General features: G+C 37.6%; 2 protein-coding genes across 2 annotated transcripts in view; both read right to left on the bottom strand.

Moving 5' to 3' along the window:
• Positions 1-5,936, bottom strand: part of LOC123865673 — a 91,215-nt gene extending 85,279 nt beyond the window's left edge. Inside the window, exon 1 of the mRNA XM_045906866.1 lies at positions 5,789-5,936. Coding sequence (XP_045762822.1) covers positions 5,789-5,843 — 55 coding nt within the window. The 5' untranslated portion in view covers positions 5,844-5,936. The remainder of the gene's footprint in view (positions 1-5,788) is intronic.
• Positions 5,937-8,091: 2,155 nt separating this feature from the next.
• LOC123865670 (cathepsin K-like) lies at positions 8,092-16,873 on the bottom strand. The gene is made up of 13 exons (XM_045906862.1): positions 16,774-16,873; positions 16,346-16,445; positions 15,360-15,465; positions 13,913-14,024; positions 13,180-13,309; positions 12,491-12,600; positions 11,724-11,814; positions 11,341-11,418; positions 10,634-10,860; positions 9,829-9,955; positions 8,997-9,102; positions 8,463-8,647; positions 8,092-8,293 (listed from the first exon to the last, which is right to left on the bottom strand). The coding sequence occupies exons 1-13, from the start codon at positions 16,841-16,843 to the stop codon at positions 8,113-8,115; spliced, it is 1,623 nt and encodes a 540-aa protein (XP_045762818.1). The 5' UTR covers positions 16,844-16,873; the 3' UTR covers positions 8,092-8,112.
• Between the last annotated feature and the right edge of the window lie 1,868 nt (positions 16,874-18,741).

The following is an 18,741-nucleotide window of genomic DNA, read 5'->3' as shown; positions in this document are numbered from 1 at the left end:
TATTCTAGAAACTAATATCTATGTCTGTGGTTTTCCAGATTTCTGTTAAAATATTCGGTTGCAAAGTTACGCGGTCTTGAAAATTTCATACAAATCTTTGAGCCCCTGTAATTTTAAAACTACATATTTTTAGAAAAATCTAAAACACCACAGACACAGATATTAGTTTCTAGAATATGTCTGCAAAATTTCATGGACTTTGGTTGCTTAATATTCAAATGAAATTGGAACTACGATTGTATGAAACGAGTGACGGAGAGAGCCTTGTTAAATTTCGCATGCAGATAGCTATATGACGTAAATATAAGCTAAGAAAGGATTTTTGGAATTTAGGGGGTAAAATAGGGGGTTGAAATTTGTGCAATCCACGCGGATGAAGTCGCGGGCTTAAGCTAGTAAATTAATATTATCCATACTCCATACTTAATATTATAAATGCGAAAGTGTGTATGTCTGTCTGTCCGTTTGTCTGTCTGTCTGCTACCATTTCACGGCCCAACAGTTTAACCGATTTTGACGAAATTTGGTAGGTACAGAGTTAACTTATATTCCGGGGATGGACATAGGCTACTTTTTATCCGGGAAAATCAAAGAGTTCCCACGGGATTCCTCAATACCCATCCTCTCAACCGATTTGCATGTAACTTGGAACCGAGGTAGCTTGCGTCCCTGCAATTGACATAGGCAAATCTTTTTATCCCGGAAAATCTAATAGTTCCCATGGGATCTTTAAAAACCGAAATCCACGCGGACGAAGTCGCGGGCATCCTCTAGTTAATCATAATTATTCGTTAATAAATTAATTTGTTCATAGTACAGGCAATTATACAACCTCTAGCTGAACGATTTGCTACCTGCAGCAACATAATATGCACATGATATTCGAATTTGGAACCAATTCCAAATTCCTGGGAAGGCGAGCGCTATTGATTCCCATCTAGAGTTCTAGACCTCAGCGACATATGTCTACTTTCATTATGTGATTCACATCTCAATAATTCTCAACAAGACCTGGCAGTCTTGTTAGACCTAGTGGCTTTGAATTGCCTGGAATTATAATGTTTTAGCAACCATTATTTTTTTATTATAGACAAGCGCTTGACCATAATTACCACTTGATGGAAAGTGATGTGGTGGCCTAAGATGGGACGCGTTTACCTAGAAGATGCATATTCATTCTTGTTTTAAGATACCCGGTTTGTAATTTGTAGGAAACACAGATCGCGGAAGAGTATTCCAAACCTTAGCCATGCCTACATGCAAACTAAGTAGTGAGTATTTCGATAGGAGTTTTTCATTTTCATATTTTTTAACCCCCGACCCAAAAAGAGGGGTGTTATAAGTTTGACGTGTGTATCTGTGTATCTGTATATCTGTCTGTAGCATCGTAGCGCCTAAACGAATGAACCTATTTTAATTTACTTTTTTTTTGTTTGAAAGGTGGATTGATCGAGAGTGTTCCAAATAAAAAAATAATCCAAAAAAATTGGTTAAAAGTTATCAGCTCTTTTCTAGTTACTGTAACCTTCACTTGTCGGGGGTGTTGAAAATTTTTAATTTACGCTTGTAGATTAAAAGAGTAAAAGAAATAAAGTATTATGCTAAGCGTAATTATCATACAGACTACAAAATATAAAGCTCTTAGCAATAAAGCAGCTATAAACAAGGAGACTAATGCTGTAATTTATTAACCTTTTAAAGGTCGACTTAGTTAGGAGCTACTCAAATTAATGTTTCTACCACTCGCTAGCTTAAGAGTTAAGCTATAAAGCTAACTTAATTGTGAACATTAATTTTATAGTTACATATTGTTCAAAACATTTTATAGTAGGTACTATTATATCTTAGTCGATTTTAAAAACATTCTACATTTTTTATTTTGCCGAATTTCACGATTCTAGGTAACCTATAGGTTTTCTTGACAGACACTACAGACGGACAGACGGGTCAGAGGAACATACGGACAGACAGACAAACAGAGAGACACACAACAAAATGATCTTTTAAGCAATGATGTTAATAAAAATTATTGTAAGATCATTGCTTTTAAGGGTTTCTTTTTCATTTTACTAATGTACGGAACCGGCCAAGTGCGAGTCATACTCGCGCACCGAGGATTCCGTACATTTTGCATGATAAATCAAAAACTATTATGCATAAAAATAAATAAAAACACGCTTTAGAATGTACAGGTAAAGCCCTTTCAAATGATACCCTACTTGGTATAGTTATCTTACTTTGAATATTAAAAATACTAATTAATTCATGAACACATTGAATTTTTTTTTATGATGATCACAAATTAAATTTTTTCGAATTTTTTTATAAGACCTACCTGCCAAATTTCATGATTCTAGGTCAACGGGAAATACCCAATAGGTTTCTTAGCATACATGACGGACAGACACAACAAAGTGATGTTATAGGGGTTCCTGTTTTCCTTTCGAGGAACCCTAAAAAACAAACAAACAGCCTATTAGTTAACAATTATGTATGCTAATGACATGTATATTATGTGACCGCGCATAAAAGTGAGCGTGACGCGCACGCGACACCTTCCGCAACAGTTTGTTGCCCGAGGAAATTGCGGCGGTCTTTGTTTACTGTGTTTCCTCGACACTGGAGAAATTGTACGTTTCATGTTACTATTGATAAAAAGCACCTGCCTATCATTTTCCCAACGATTTTCCATTAATATTTTTTTTCTTGATCGTAAAGTGCCTAGCAGTAGTACTCTGCTAAGGTTACAATCTAGCCTATGGGGGAAGCTAATAAGAAATAAGGTGGAAGCGACGGGCCTGCCCGCGAAATTAAAAAATTTGGTTTTTCACAATTTGTAAACTAATACGACAACGTAGGCTTATGGCATTTTAATTGCGACAGTGGCAGTATCATCCTCACAGGTTTATATAAAAATCTTTACTTGAAAAGGTCCAGTTTAAGAAATTAGCTCTAGTATCGACTAATTTGTGAGAATAGTCGATACTAGAGCTAAAGTTTCACCGGTAAAGCAAAGTGATATTTAATTGCTTCAAACGCACATAACTCCGAGAAGTTAGACGTACCTCCGACCTCCCGGATAGGTGTCAGATGTCTTAACCACTAAGTTATTATGGCTCTCATTTTTTTAGATTATCCTTAAATAGAAACGAAAAATATACACTTATACTGAATTTTTGTAGCTGTACTTTCAAGTTATTGAATAAAAACAAGATCAAGTGCGTATTGGGCTGGCGCACGAAGGGTTCCGTACAAATTAGCTACCGTAGCACAAGATAATTATACTATAATACATACTATGCACTTATTGATTTTTTAAATTCATATGGAAACCATTTTGAAATTGGCGATCTTGGTTTTTAGTATCTGTTGTTATAACGGTAATAGAAATACTTATATGTGAAAATGCGGTTCAACTCTACCTACTACGTTACGATTCATGAGATACAGCCCGCTGACAGACAGACGGATGGACAGACGGACGGACAGCGGATACTTAGTAATAGGGCCCCGTTGGCAATCTTACGATTACGGAACCTAAAAAGGGTATAAAAGTTTTAATAAAGATGTTACATAAAGGTGGCAATTGACATTTACTTTTATTGCAAGGGTAAGGCGCAGTAAACGGTTTTACGTGGTTTTTATGATTTTGCCATAAAATGATGGAAGGAAAAAGGCGAGGTTTTTTCAAATTGATTCATTTCACAGTCAGAACTCAGCTGAACTGAAAACTCTATTACGTAAATGAAACTCGGGCAAAAATCCATACCTCCAGACTTGATAAGATAAATGCCTACTATACTACTATACTACTAGATAATATTTATACCTAGGTACTACGGTAAAGTAAAAAAAAGAAAAGTTTCGTATCATCATACAAAAAAATATTTTTATTTTAGGTATATTCTGTAACGTAGTCACAAATTCACGGTTTTCGGATTATTCCCTTTAGGTACTTGTTCTATAAAATCCAAAGTCAAAGTCAAAGTCATTTATTCAAATTGGGTACTATTGTTCACTTTTTAAAAAGACATTGCACTAAGTGCTAAATAACGATTTTAGGTCAACGGCAAGTACCCTATAGGTATTAATTCCCTTAAAACAGGTAGCCCTATTTTTTTTTTTTTTGATTTTACGTCACCGTGGCCTAATATTTGACACAATGTCGTCGATTCAGGATCGAACCGAGAGTTCACTATCTGACTACTAGATAAGAATTAAATATCTAATAAGTATAACTGTTCTCACTTGTACCTATAAATAAATAAGAATAGGCTGATAAGGCTGATAAATAATAATTAGCCAACTGCCAACGACTATAACTTTTCCCCTTCATGCGCGTAACTTTGTAGAACTCAACCAATTATTTATTTATAGAGACTATAGTGTACTGTAATAATAAAAGTCTACTTAGCACGGTGGTTGTCGGCTGAAAATAAATTACAGGTCTCAGTTACGATTGCACACTAGGTAAGATATCTAGATTGAAACTACTTATAAATTAACATTTTTCTGTAAAAACGTTTTTTTTTTTCATCAGCAAGCGCTTGACCACAATCACACCTGATAGAAAGTGATGATGTGGCCTAAGATGTCTATTCACTCTTGTTTTAAAGAAAACAATTGTAATTGTAATTACAATTTTTTTTTTAAAGAATATTAGCCATGTTAAATGACTAATATTCCCCTTTCCTTTCCAACTAAGCGTCAGGCTTGTGCTAGGAGTAGGTGCGAGAATAGTGCAACGGGCGGGGTTTGAACCGTTGACCTTTCGGTTTTCAGTCCACTCCTTTACCGGTTGAGCTATTGAGGCTCTCAATTGTAATTGTGATGGTGATTGTAATTGGTAGGCAACACAAATAGCGGAAGAGTATTCCAAACCTTAGCCATCATAATGAACCCATTGCCGGCCCACTACTGAACACGGGTCTCTTCTCAGAGTGAGAAGGGATTAAGCCATAGTCTGTCACGCTGGCCCAATGCGGATTGGCAAACTTCACACAGTAAACCGTTAAAGCAAGTGATATTTAATTGCTTAAAACGCACATAACTGAAAACTTAGAGTTGCGTGCCCGGGAACGAACCCCAGACATCCGATTAGGAGCCAGACGTTCTAACCACTAGACTATCACAGCTTTTGTAACCTTAGCCATCCCTATGACGATACTAAGCCTCCGCTATCCGTCTATCAGCCCGTCTGTTTGTCTGTTAGCAGGCTGTATCTCGTGAACCGTAATAGGTAGAGTTGAAATTTTCAAAGCAAATGCATTGTAAGTGCGAAAAATTGAAAAATCCCTTTCCGCGAGAAAACACCTGTGAAATCACAGTGAAGGGGAAAATAATTAAGTAACTGCTGACTGTGCCAAAAATCGTCTCCCCAGGCTCCAAAAAAAAAAAATTGCAAAAAACCGAGATACACCAAAAAAATGTAAGTATGTATATTGTTTTACAAATATTTTACAAATTAACATCACCAGACGCTCTACATTATGAACCTAATTACTTATAGCCTTTGAAAGTCAAAACAAAACACCCTTAACACATTGTAAATATGTAGCCCAAGAAATATAAGGTCATTGTATAATATATACAAAAACATGTGTAATATTACTCTAAAAATTGTGTAAAATTACACAAAAACATGTGTAAAATTACACAACTCGCATTTATAATATCACGCGTCAATACTTCATGAACATCAAACAATACATCTCCGTCAAATTTGGCGTGAAAATTACACAAAATAGTGGAAAATTTTGTAAAATTAGCCGGAAAAAATTCCACTTACCCAGAACCAGGTTGAGGGTCAAAAATGCGGCCAGGAAAAGGTGGTAATTGGACATTTTCGCGTTACCACTAGCACAGTTTCAGAGGTTTAACATGGCGGGCGACCGACGCGCGCGCGAACCGCGGTCTCAATGAGATGCTGTTCTACCCCTCCACACCCCGCCTGATCCAACCCTTAGATATATGGCATGTACACAGGTGGGACATATGGGCCCATATTATGGGTTGAGCCATTTATAAAGAAACTAGCTTATGCCCACGACTTCTTCCACTTTTCAAACCCCATTTCTACTACTACACATTCCAACCCCAATTTTACGCCTTTAGAAGTTAAATTTTCAAAAATCCCTTTAGCTGATGTCTACGTCATAAAAGCTACCGCATGCCAAATTTCCTTTCAGCCAGGACGAATGCCCAGTAGTTTGAGCTGTGCATTGAAAGATCTGTTAGTCAGTCATCTTTTTACATTTATTTACCTGCTTCCTACCTTATGGACGCGACTTCGTTTCGAATTATTTTAATTTGAATAAAGAAACAAGTGTTTCAGGATTTTCAGAAAATATGGAGGTTAATAAGAAGGAAGTTTGTATAAAAATCCGTCATTTTCAAATTATAAAAATTACTTTTATTTGCTTCCGAGAAAAAATGAAGAAGTAAGCATTTTAGGATTTTTGGAAATTACATCCCTCACCGTTTTTATATATTTCACTCAAATGAAGCCGGGGCGTTTGTTGGAGTTAGGATATATAGTTGCTGATAGAGAAATAGGAAATCCAGTGAAACTCAATAAAAGGTGGACCCTTAAGAAATAGAACAATTATAACATACTTATCTTATTGAATATGTTCTGTAGGCCTTATAGAAACTTTCATCACACTGACTTTCTTGCTTTTAAGAGTTTCAAATGATATCGGCTTACGGAAAAGCTACATTTCAGGCATTTTAGGTGCTAGGTGCTATTAAAATTATAGCCCGTAGTAAACCACTTTCAAAATGGCTTAGTTTGTGTTAAGTGTTACTCATTAGTGTGCATCATCTTTAAAACAAGAGTGATCAGGCACTTCTTAGGTAAACGCGTCCCATCTTAGACCACATCATCACTTTCCATCAGGTGTGATTGTGGTCAAGCGCTTACCTACAGTGAATAAAAAAAAATAATTAGGTAGTAATATTAAGTTGATGGTTTGAAAGAAGTAGGTACATAATATATGTAAATTAAAAATTATTTCATACTTTTCACCCCTTTTGAAGCCGATTTACTGTTTTTAAAGGAGAATGATCATACACGGGCCACGCTTGTGTCAGAAGATAATTATTTTCATAATTTATGTTTTATTTTATAATTCAGTTTGGCATAAAAAATAAAGAGCTGACTATCCCGAGATTTTTTCCTCATTTTAAAAGTACTTCAATTGTTACTATACAGAAATCCAGTCTCCATTTTTATCGGTAAACATACCATAGTGATGTTTTTTTACGAAATCGATGATGATGATATACTTACGTGCTTACTAAATTTTCTAAACTATTTTGGGCCTTTTAACTTTTTTAAAGTTCTCAGCAACTCTGGTCGAAAGTCTTTGACTCGAAAAGCGCTCTTTGCGCTTTCAAAATCTACCTCGTGCTCGAGCATGCTCGTGCAGTTTGTCGTTCGGTTTGCGTTCAAACATAGACTTACAATTTTTTCGCTACGCTCTGTTCAAACCGGTTCAAATGGAAACCTCTAAAAGTTCTTTTTTTTTTTTCTTTAAATCTGGCTTTACTCTGATTAGCCAATGTCAAGTTTGTGATATATTCAAGTTATTGAATTTATACAAGTATAGACTCCGTCTGCGCCGGCGCCCGCTGACATACGCGCGGCGCCCCTTTAGAGCGCTTCCCAGTCAGTTCCACCACCAAAAAACACCAACTAACACAAAAACCAGCCACTCTTAACAAAAAAAAAACACTCCAAACAAGCACAACACGCGCGTCAGCAAACGCCATCACAGACGAAGTCCAAAAGTTCTTTTCAATAGCGCCATTGTTGCTTTACCTGGTTCATCCTTGAAGACCAAACGGTTCCGGAAAATGTCAATAGATGGCGTCAGCTCAAGGAAACTACGATTGTATTTAGTTGCATATCAGTAATGTATTTGTTTTCATTTGATTTAAACAGCGATGTAATAATGTTTAAATTATTAAAAAAACAAGTTTTATAGTCCTATTTAAGGGTGCCTAAATAAAATGTATGAAGTAAAATTTTACAGCTATTCATTTGCGTCTCGACTTTATATTTATTTTACTTTGTGCACTTGCAATATGATTACATTGTGACAATGTTAGCTAGACCACAGGATAGAACGCGTCTTCTAGAATATGGCAGTTGTTGTCGGTGGCTGAGAACAGGATGTACCCGTCCTCTCCCCAGTCCTCGCCCCACGAGTTCTTCACGATCCAATAGTCCACTCCGTCTCTCTTGCCGTAGCCCACCACCGTCACCGCGTGGTTCAGACGCTGTTTGTTACTGAAAACAAATAGAATAGAATATATTTTTATTCAAATAAACTTTTACAAGTGCGTTCGAATCGTCAAAATAATTTACCACTGGTTCGGAATGCCGTTCCTACCGAGAAGAACCAGCAAGAAACTCGGCGGTTGCTCGGTGGTCGGAGGTTGATGGATGTGTGACTTACCACGAAGGGTCGTAGAAGATGCCACTTTCATAGTGGACGACAGCGTCATTGGCGTTGATGGTGACAGTCACAGGCCCATACTTGTACAGCGCGACCTTCATAGCGTTGACACTGAGCGGAGGGACCGCTGCGAAGCCTTTGATCTTGTACACTGAAGTCATGTTCTCTAGGCCGCACCAACCTTCCTGGAAATGTGTTTTTGGAAAATTTACTCTCTTGGTTTCGTCATCATCATAATCAACATCAGCCTGTGGACGTCCACTGTTGGACATAGGCCTTCTTTAAAGAGCGCCACCACACTCAGTCCTCAGCCTTCCTCATCCAGCCACTTCCCGCCAGCCGCTTTATATCGTCAGTCCATCATGCTGGAGGGCGTCCTACATTACGCTTGCTTATATACAATTTCCACTTAAGACTTTCCGGCTCCAACGTCCATCGATACGATAGACCTCTGCAGGTTTAGATAGAGACAAAAACCTGGAAAGAGACTTATAAAGAGTCGTACAAAAAGAAGTGAAAAATGAAAGGTCATACCCTGGCTAAGTATAAGCCATATTCCATTTCGGTTGGAATCCCGTGCTTGAGGACGTACTTGTAGACATCATTGATCACACCACCGGAACAGCCGAAACTTGAAAATCTGAAAAGCATGAAAAAATTGTTCTCACCGCGAAAGTCTTATAATTAGCGTCTATTCAGACGGACACTGCAGTGGCACAAATGTGCACCCACTGTGCACCAGGCATGTCGTCGTGTGAGTCTTGTTGGATGTCTGCAATTACCATGAACTGATTGATGATGGCTCCAGTCGGATCAGGTTAGTCAGCCTGTCAAAATTCCTTTTTGAGTAATGTTGTACGAATCTCAAGTTTGTAGACAGTCAGATAGTCAACCAATTTCTCCTTGAAGATATTATTACGGTAGTCGGCTGCGTGCACACACGCAAAGAGTTACTTTGACACCCTAGGCAGTTTGCCCAATCATAAAGCATTGTATATTGTATAGAATAGAAGCGGGCCTTACTTTGCGGTAGTCCATGATATACAAAGAATCAAAATCTAAATCTGCTAAAAAAAGCATAATTGCAAAGAACTTTACAATTGTGCATTGTAAGGTCTATATCTCCTGAGGATGCTCCGGTATTCCAGCGAAACGTGTGTCCGAGTGTGTTCTGGTTAGAGTGTGTTTCGTGTGATGTTGCGTGGTGGTACTTGGGGCTTGCTTGGTGGCTGGCTTTTCCTGCATGCTGAGCGGTGGAAGGGCGGGTGGTGCATGTCGCATGCTGCAAGGTTGCTACAGATTTGTCTTTTTAAGTGGGTTATAGCAAATTAAGCTGTTGATTCTTCGTAAATCATAAAGGAGTTACCCCCAAGCACAGTCGACCAATGACTGCTCGGAAAGGTCCAGGTCGCGGCCTCCGTTGCTGCGTGCCAGCGCGCCCTCCACCGCAGCTACTGTTGAGAACGACCAGCAGGACCCGCAGTCCGCTTGATCTGATGCATAACAAAACATACAGCTCGTCACCCACAATGTACGGGAACTTTTTTTCCATGCAAGTTTATTTTATTTTTATTTTTATTAATTAGGTTCACTTACAGCTACTTACCTACATTAAACATTATCTAAACTTATTTGCTAAATGTAGTTAAAGTAAGTAAAAAAAAGTTAGCCCGTGACTGCAATCTCATCTAGTTATAAGTGATGATGCAGTCTAAAATGGAAGCGGGCTAACCGGGAATGGGTGTGACAATTTTTATTAAACCCATATCCCTTTGGTTTCTACACGACATCGTACCGGAACGCTAAATCGCTTGGCAGCATGGCTTTGCCGATAGGGTGATAACCAGCCACGGCCGAAGTCCCCCACCAGACCAGACTAGAAAATAAAAAAAACAAACCCCTGCCGGGAATCAAACCCGAGGCCTCTCACTAGTAAGAACACAGCGCTTACCATTGCACCAGGGAGGTCGTCAAATGCGTAAAAAGAGCTCTTTACGTGGCTCATACAACATTGTTATAGTAAACTACCAATGAAATCATGATATGAGTAAAAACCTAACTCCAAGAAGATCTTAAGCACCGAGAAAATGGCGTCGCTTACTTATGTTTCCGAAAAGGCCTCTGCGATTTGTTTATCTAAGTAAAAGACAACTTATACAGTCGTAACTTACTTTTGACTGAGGTAATATAGCCTTCGATCCTCATATCATAGTACTCTGGTAACTCCTGAGCAAGCAGTTCTACCTCTTCCTCCGTATGTGGGAACGGCACGGTCCCTACATGTTCCAGAGATGGTAGAGCACCCCTCAGATAAGCCAGCTCATCATCAGTTCGGTCGGAGAACTTGTTCAACGTCAACTTGTATCCTAGGTTTTGCTGATTGTGCTCAATCACACGTCTGAAATCATTGTGATAGAGTTTTAGAGAAGGATATGACAGGTTAAAAGCGATGATACCAGTCAGGTAACTTCCTCGTGGACCAAGTGTTGCGGGTAACAGCAGCGCTTGGGCCGGTGTACCCTGGTAACATGGTTAACGATTTCTGTTTATGGGATATTGTTAGCCATGGCTAATTGACCTGGCAGGGAGGGGGTGTTGTCCGCGCGTCCCTCTGAGTGTTCCGAGCAGAGAGCGCAGTAGACGCACCCATGGGGCCTAGCCCCAGGAGCGTAGGGTGTGGCTGTATTGGGTGGTTGGTGATGAGGTTTCATCATCCATCCAGTCACTGGCTGCCCCACCGGATCGATTCCGAGTATGCACGTCTAACTTTTCGGAGTTATGTGCGTTTAAAACAATAAATATTCGTGAGGAAACCTGCATGTATAATTTTTCTCTATAATGATAAAAAATGATTGCTAAGTTTGCCTTTTCTATTTACCTTAAGTTTTTCTTGAAAATCTGTTTCCGAATCTCGTGCTCATCTCCAAGATACTTCTTTTGATGACGAATAACATAACTAAAACAAAAATAGAAGTAAGAAATCAAAGTGTTGATCATCATAAAATAAAAAACTGGTCAAGTGCGAGTTTTTGGATATTTCCCTTTTCTCTCCCTATAAGCATTGCTACCTGCCCAAGGTCAATTGAAAGTACCCTATTACAGATTTCGATTTCCTCGACGGATCTTGAGAGACATGACAAACAGACAGACAGTCAGACATGAGAGTCAGACAGATTGAAGTGATCCTATAAGGGTTTTATTTTTTCCTCTTGAGGTACGTAGCCTTAAAAATCACAAAACAGTAATCAAATCAGTATTAACCTGCTGAATGATCCTTCCACATCAGATGGTAGTTCATGAAAATTCTTTTGAAGATCTGTTAATACTGTCGCGGTATTGTTACAAGATTCCTCTGAAAAATAAAGGAATTCATTAATGACCTATCGTGGTTCCTTCACAGAGTTCAGAACCATACCCCACTTGAAATATTATATGTACAATATTATATGAATAGACTTGCCCTGACTGACTGACTGATCTATCAACGCATAGCCTAAACCTGGTGTTAAAACTAGAAAAACCTGTAGATTCTTTTTATGACGTAGGTGCCCACACAAGTGGGGTTTTTGGAAATTACATCCCCAAGGAGGTTAAATGGGGGTGGGTCAACTAGTTTGTGACTTTGTTCTTGGTCCAAAAAGACCATAATTTTGATAAATATTAAGCAACTAAGCAATATATTCATAAGTTTTATTGCGAAATTAAAGGTCAATCGATTTTAATTTCAGCCGAAGCACTATCATCCATACATCATGCTCAGTCACGCCTCATTCGTGAAAGTCTCTATCTTTGAATTAATAAGTAGCAATATATATTCATGAATCATGTTCTCTATAAAAAAATTCAAAATTCAAAATATTTTTATTCAATTAGGCTTTTACAGCTTATTTTGAATCGTCAAAAGTATCTACCACTGGTTCAGAATGCCTTTCCTACCGAGAAGAACCAGTAAGAAACTCGTCGGTTGCTCTTTTCAAAGATTTGATATACAATATTATGCCATGTATAAATATAAAAAGTATACGAACCTAGATTATGATCCAGAGCATCGTTGTCTGGTTCACTGTAATCGTAGTAACGCGTGACTGTGTGTTTGTCCACAACTCCGGTCCATAGGTTATGGTTCTTTATTTCCAGACTATTGATAACATAAATATTACTAATTAATATTATTACATTTTTAATTAAAGAGATTGCTCTTTGCACACAATTGTTTTTACTGTTGTACAACAGAAACAGGTTGTGTTGTAAATGTACAACACATTTTGTGTTGTGTTTGTTCCTTTTCATGTTATTGTGTGCAATAAAGATTCCATCTATCATCTCTCCAAAAACGTAAATTCTCTAATTCTAGCACTTACCCTTCTACCACTTAGGGTTAGCCCGCTAACATCTTAGACTGGATCATCACTTACCAGCACGTGAGATAGCGGTCAAGGACTAACTTGTATACGAATAAATAAATAATAAATCTTATAGCTAAAGCATAAGATTCTAGCACAAAGTATATTCCTTAAAATCAGAAAGAACAATAATATAGTTATTCGTTCTTGGTGTAGTTTCGATATTAAATCAAAAGGCCCTTTCTTTAACCATCTGTTAACCATTGCCCACCCCTAGAAGTTCGAATTTCCAAATTCCATTTCATAGACACATTACTGATATTTTCTTCTCTCTGATCAGTGGTTTTTGTGTCTCTGATGATTTTTATACTTACTAAACAGGTATGCTGATTCCGCCATCATCTCGATACACGTACAAAGTCTCTTCCAGTTTTTCTTCATCTACTCCTTTTTCCTCAAAATATTTCCAAACTTCAACCAATTTTCCATTGTAGGTCTCTTGTTCTGGACAAAAAAAAGTAATTTTTTTACCACGCTACTAGCCTAGTGCGGATTGGCAGACTTCAAACACTTTTGAAAACAGCAAAGTTTTAGTACCAATGTACTTCAAACGAAAAAAGGAACCCTTATAGGATCCTATCGTTGTATGTCTGTCTGTGTGTCATGTCTGTCAAAAATCCTATTTTCATTATTCTAGGTCAATTATGTTAGGCAGGTAGGTAGATCTTATAGCACAAATAAAGGAAAAAATCCAAAAACCGTGAATTTGTCGTCACATCACAAAAATTTAAATGTGTTCATGAACAAATAAATAATTAGAATTTTGAATTTTCAAACTAAGATAACTTCAAGTGGGGTATCATATGGAAGCGCTTTACTTGTGTATTCTAAAACAGGTTTTTATTTAATTTTATGCATAGTACTTAGTTTTTGATTTATCGTGCAATATCTAAATTCTAACTTTACCTAATAGTTTTTTATATTAACAATAAACTTTTACAAACCAAGTTAGTTTTGCGGTTCATTAATAAGAGTGATTCCTACGGTACTTTTGAAGTACGGAACCTTTTGTTTGCGAGTCAGACTCGCACTTGGCCGCTTTTTTACCTTTGAATGTGTAATTCGTGGGAGTCGGCAGGATATCAAACAGCTTTTCATCTTCTATTTGTTCTTCGCACACAAGTTCATTCGTCACTTCTTCTGTTGTAATGGGGTTGATCTAGAAATGTGTTTATGGTGAGGCTGTGCATCATTATTTATTTGTTTACTAGCTTATGCCCGCGACTTCATCCGCTTGGACTACATTAATTTCAAACCCTTATTTTACCCCTTTAGGGGTTGAATTTTCACAAATCCTTTCTTAGATGCCTGCGTCATAATAGCTATCTGCATGTCGATTTCAGCCCGATCCGTCCAGCAGTTTGAGCTGTGTGTTAATAGATCAGTCAGTTAGCTTTTCCTTTTAGGTTTATTAAATGACTAGCTGATGCCCGCAGCTTCGCCCGCGTGGATTGGTCAGATCCCCTGCAGCATCAGGATTGAGGAGTTGGACTCCAAATTTTTCTATGAAACAATGTCGCGAAGTTCCTCTATCGATTAAAAAAGAAATTACGCAAATCGATTCAGAAATCTCGGAGATTTCGGTGTACATAGGTAGAAAAACACAACTCCCTTTTTGAAAGTCGTTTAAAAAAGTAGCCTATGTTACTCCCTGGTCAATTCTCTACTTGTCTGTGAAAATCCCGTCAAAATCGATCCAGCCGTTCCGAAGATTAGCCTTTTCAAACAGACAGACAGACAGACAGACAGACAGACAGACAGACAGACAGACAGACAGACAGACAGACAGACAGACAGACAGACAGACAGACAGACAGACAGACAGACAGACAGACAGACAGACAGACAGACAGACAGACAGACAGACAGACAGACAGACAGACAGACAGACAGACAGACAGACAGACAGACAGACAGACAGACAGACAGACAGACAGACAGACAGACAGACAGACAGACAGACAGACAGACAGACAGACAGACAGAAAGACAGACAAAAATTTTAAAAACGTGTGATTCAGTGTTGGTATCGTTCAAATAACCATATGAGCTTAATATGAGGTAGTTATTTCGAAATTTCAGACAGACACTCCAATTTTATTTATTAGTATAGATGTCCGCGATTTCGTACGCGTGGATTTATGTTTTTGAAAATCCCGTGGGAACTCTTTAATTTTCCGGGATAAAAATGTCACTCAGGAATAATGTAGTGTGTGTAATGTGTTATAGATTACAGTTGGATTAATAATATTAATTACAATTTTTTTAACAAGAATATTTGCCATGCTTATCATGACTAATACTCCCCTTTCCCCTCCAATTAAGCGTAAAGCTTGTGCTAGGAGTGGGTAAAACAATAGTGCAACGGTTAGGGTTTGAAAGGACGACCTTTCGTATATCAGTCCGCTCCTCAACCTTTGAGCTATCGAGGCTGGAATTAGTATAACCTAGATTATGTGGTAGCCTCCAAACTTTTGGTAACATTGGTACTTACAACATACTTTTTCAGCTGGGAGCCCTCGGGGTCTTCAACGACGTAGTATTGTTTGACGGTGCCCCCATTGTAGTCCACGCGAGATCTATTACTGCTTGTACTATACCTAGAAAAATACATTGAATTCTTCTTCAAAGAATCAAAAGCTTGATTTGCTATAATACGCTAAAAAGGGCAAACCTGCAACATGCACCATGCGACATGCACCACCCGTCACCCCACTGCTAAGCATGCAGAAAAAGCCAGCCACCGAGCAAGCATTAAGTACCACAACGCAACACCACACAAATCCACCAGAACACACTCGACACACTAGATACAAAGTCCTGTGGGAATTTTTAGGGATATAAAGTAGATGGTATAATCTACCTCAATTTTAAATTTCAGTCAAATCCGTACTGTAGTTTTTGCGTGAAAGAGTAACAAACATACATATAAACATACATACACACAAACTTTCGCCTTTATAATATTACAATTAGTGTGATTATACATTTCTCCTGAGCAGAATCGAACCCTGGATTTTGCACTTGGCCAAGTTGCACTAGAGAACTCGGCAAACGTAGCTACTTCAACGACTCCAACTCTTCATTTTTTTTAATCATACCCTAATATAATCCTACTCTATGATCACTACTAGGCGATGCCCACACCTCCGTCCGGGTTTTTCAAAAAGTTGCCAAAGTCAATTTCCGGGGCGTACACTACCCACATCTGTACCATATAAATCGGTTAAACGGATAGACCCTGAGTCCCGTATGAACTCTTTGGTTTTTCGGTATGAAAAGTAGCCTAGATGTCCGTCCCGGGAATGTAAGCTAACTCTGTACTAAATTTCAGTAAAATAGGTTCAGCAGCTAAGCCGTGAAAATGTAGCAGACAGACAGACACACTTTCGAATTTATAATATTAATAGTATAGTTAGTATATAGTGTGGAAGTATGGATGGATATGCAAGCAACTACTACTTGGTTTTCAGTTCTTACCAAACCTCAAAAGGCTCCATGATACCAGTCAGAATGTTAACTTCTTCGCCTCTTAAATGGTACTCTTTTGGCCACTTTAGAGAATTTTGAGCGGCATCTTCTACAATAAAATACATAGATCTAATACCTACTTATAATAAAACTGTTACTGGACGATTTCTGTACCTACATTAAATATATTTTGAAAATTTTAATCGGAGGGCACATCATTATCGATATAGACCCAAAAAGAATTTTTTTTTGAATTTTTGTTTGTATGTCTATCTGTATGTGCGCGCATCAAACGAAAACTACTGAACTGCTTTAAATGTTTGGTACAGTGGCAGCTGATACACCGATTAACATACCTATAGAGTAGTCTTTAACCCAAATACAGACAGCGCACATACAGGCAGACATACAAACAAAAATAGAATTAATTTACTTACCTAAGACAAAAGGAAGTCCAGGTTTTAAAGCTTCCACTAAAACCAACAACATTAAATAAAAATAGGCCATCGTAGCAGGGCATTTGAAACAATAGTCATTAACAAATTCAGGTTCTCCTGTATAAATAATACTAATTAACATCATGTACCTACTTGAAAATATTTGATAAGTGTGATAATTAAAATCTGCGTCACCCAATTAAAGCTTTTCTATTGATAAGACTGGTTTTAATTATGCCACAACAAATATAGAGTTAAAACTAAGGTTAAGAGAGCTCTCTCCGTCACTCGTTTCATACAATCGTAGTTCCAATTTCATTTGAATATTAAGCAATCAAACTCCATGGAATTTTACAAACATATTCTAAAAAAGTTCAAATTCGGTTTCAAAGTTACGCGGTCTTAAAAATCTTCATACAAATCTTTGAGTCCCTGTAATTTTAAAACTACATATTTTTAGAAAAATCTAAAACACCACAGACACAGATATTAGTTTCTAGAATATGTCTGCAAAATTTCATGGCCTTTGGTTGCTTAATATTCAAATGAAATTGGAACTACGATTGTATGAAACGAGTGACGGAGAGAGCCCTGTTAAAACGTTTATTTACCTACTCTGCTAAATAGGTACGTAGTTAAAATTAATTTTATCAACACGACCAGGTTAGTCCTTACATACTTATATACTCGGGAATAATATATCCCACCAAAAACATTTCATGTAAAAAGGTAGCCAAGACTCACAAGTTCATAATGTTTTCACTGTTAAAAAGTTATGAGATCTCTAGTAGAGCCAAGCCCCTAGCTGAGCTTAGATTTGTGCTGGCCATGGGAGCTATCCTAAGTCCAAAGTATATAGCTTTTAAATGTTCTTGACTATATGACATTTATAACAATAAATAACAAATCACTCTACTTACAAGCTCTGATTCTACAAACCCTAATCTTGGTAAAAAAGGACGGCTTGGCCGTTTAATGTTCGTAAAACTAATACATGACATAACATATTTTAAGGCCATAAGGAATAGTTTGTTCGACAATTACTAATTTGTATTGTACTTCGTGATGGTCGCAGAAGCTATTCCGGGCTTAAATGTTATTCCAGATAAAAAATCCACGAACTGTAAACGGCCAAGCCGTACTTTTTTACCAAGATATAGGGCTTGTAGAATCAGAGCTTGTAAGTAGAGTGATTTGTTATTTATTGTTATAAATGTCATATAGTCAAGAACATTTAAAAGCTATATACTTTGGACTTAGGATAGCTCCCATGGCCAGCACAAATCTAAGCTCAGCTAGGGGCTTGGCTCTACTAGAGATCTCATAACTTTTTAACAGTGAAAACATTATGAACTTGTGAGTCTTGGCTACCTTTTTACATGAAATGTTTTTGGTGGGATTTCATTTCTTTTTGGCAGGTGCCCTAGATTTTTTTGGATCTATTTCTTGTGTGTTCATCATTTACATGGCCCACTCTCTATCGTTACCTCTTTTTTTAAAAGCTTTTATTCAACTTGCAATGTACTCGTATGTAAATATGTTTGTTCGGGTGGAATCTTGCAACTCAATTTTGAAGCAGATATACCAAACTTCAGTCTTTTAGGACTTCAGGAAACACATATACTTGGTACGTTTGATAAATCTGCCACGGACATCTTATCTTGAAAACTTTAGTATTCGAGTAACAGATTTTACAGATATGCATCTCATATACGAGGGGATGAAGGGGGACCCGATTTCTTAATTTATCTGTTGTTCATAATTCTTGAAATTCCTGCTGAATGCCAAATTTCAGTCTTCTAGGACTTCAGAAAGTACCCTAGAATTTGTGACTAGAAGTTTTGACTGTCAATAAATCTGAAACTATAAAAGTTAGACAATTGATAGTCAATGCGTTTAATAAATCTGCCAAGGACATCTTATCCTGAAAATATCAGCGTTCTAGCGACAGAATTTACAGATTTGCTT

The sequence above is a fragment of the Maniola jurtina genome, chromosome 5 (genome assembly GCF_905333055.1).
Source record: "Maniola jurtina chromosome 5, ilManJurt1.1, whole genome shotgun sequence".
In the NCBI taxonomy this organism is placed as follows: Eukaryota; Metazoa; Arthropoda; class Insecta; order Lepidoptera; family Nymphalidae; genus Maniola; species Maniola jurtina.
Note: the sequence above shows the minus strand (reverse complement) of the source record. Positions and strands in the feature narration are given on the sequence as shown.

Bases quoted from the DNA above. Each gene is read 5' to 3' on its own strand.
- LOC123865670 (XM_045906862.1), bottom strand. From the start codon at position 16,843: ATGGCCTATTTTTATTTAATGTTGTTGGTTTTAGTGGAAGCTTTAAAA. The intron at 12,601-13,179 runs GTAAGTATAAAA...TGTTATCAATAG, and splicing joins GGAATCAGCATACCTGTTTA to TCTGGAAATAAAGAACCATA. The intron at 10,861-11,340 runs GTAAATAGAAAA...CAATGATTTCAG, and splicing joins ATTTTCAAGAAAAACTTAAG to ACGTGTGATTGAGCACAATC.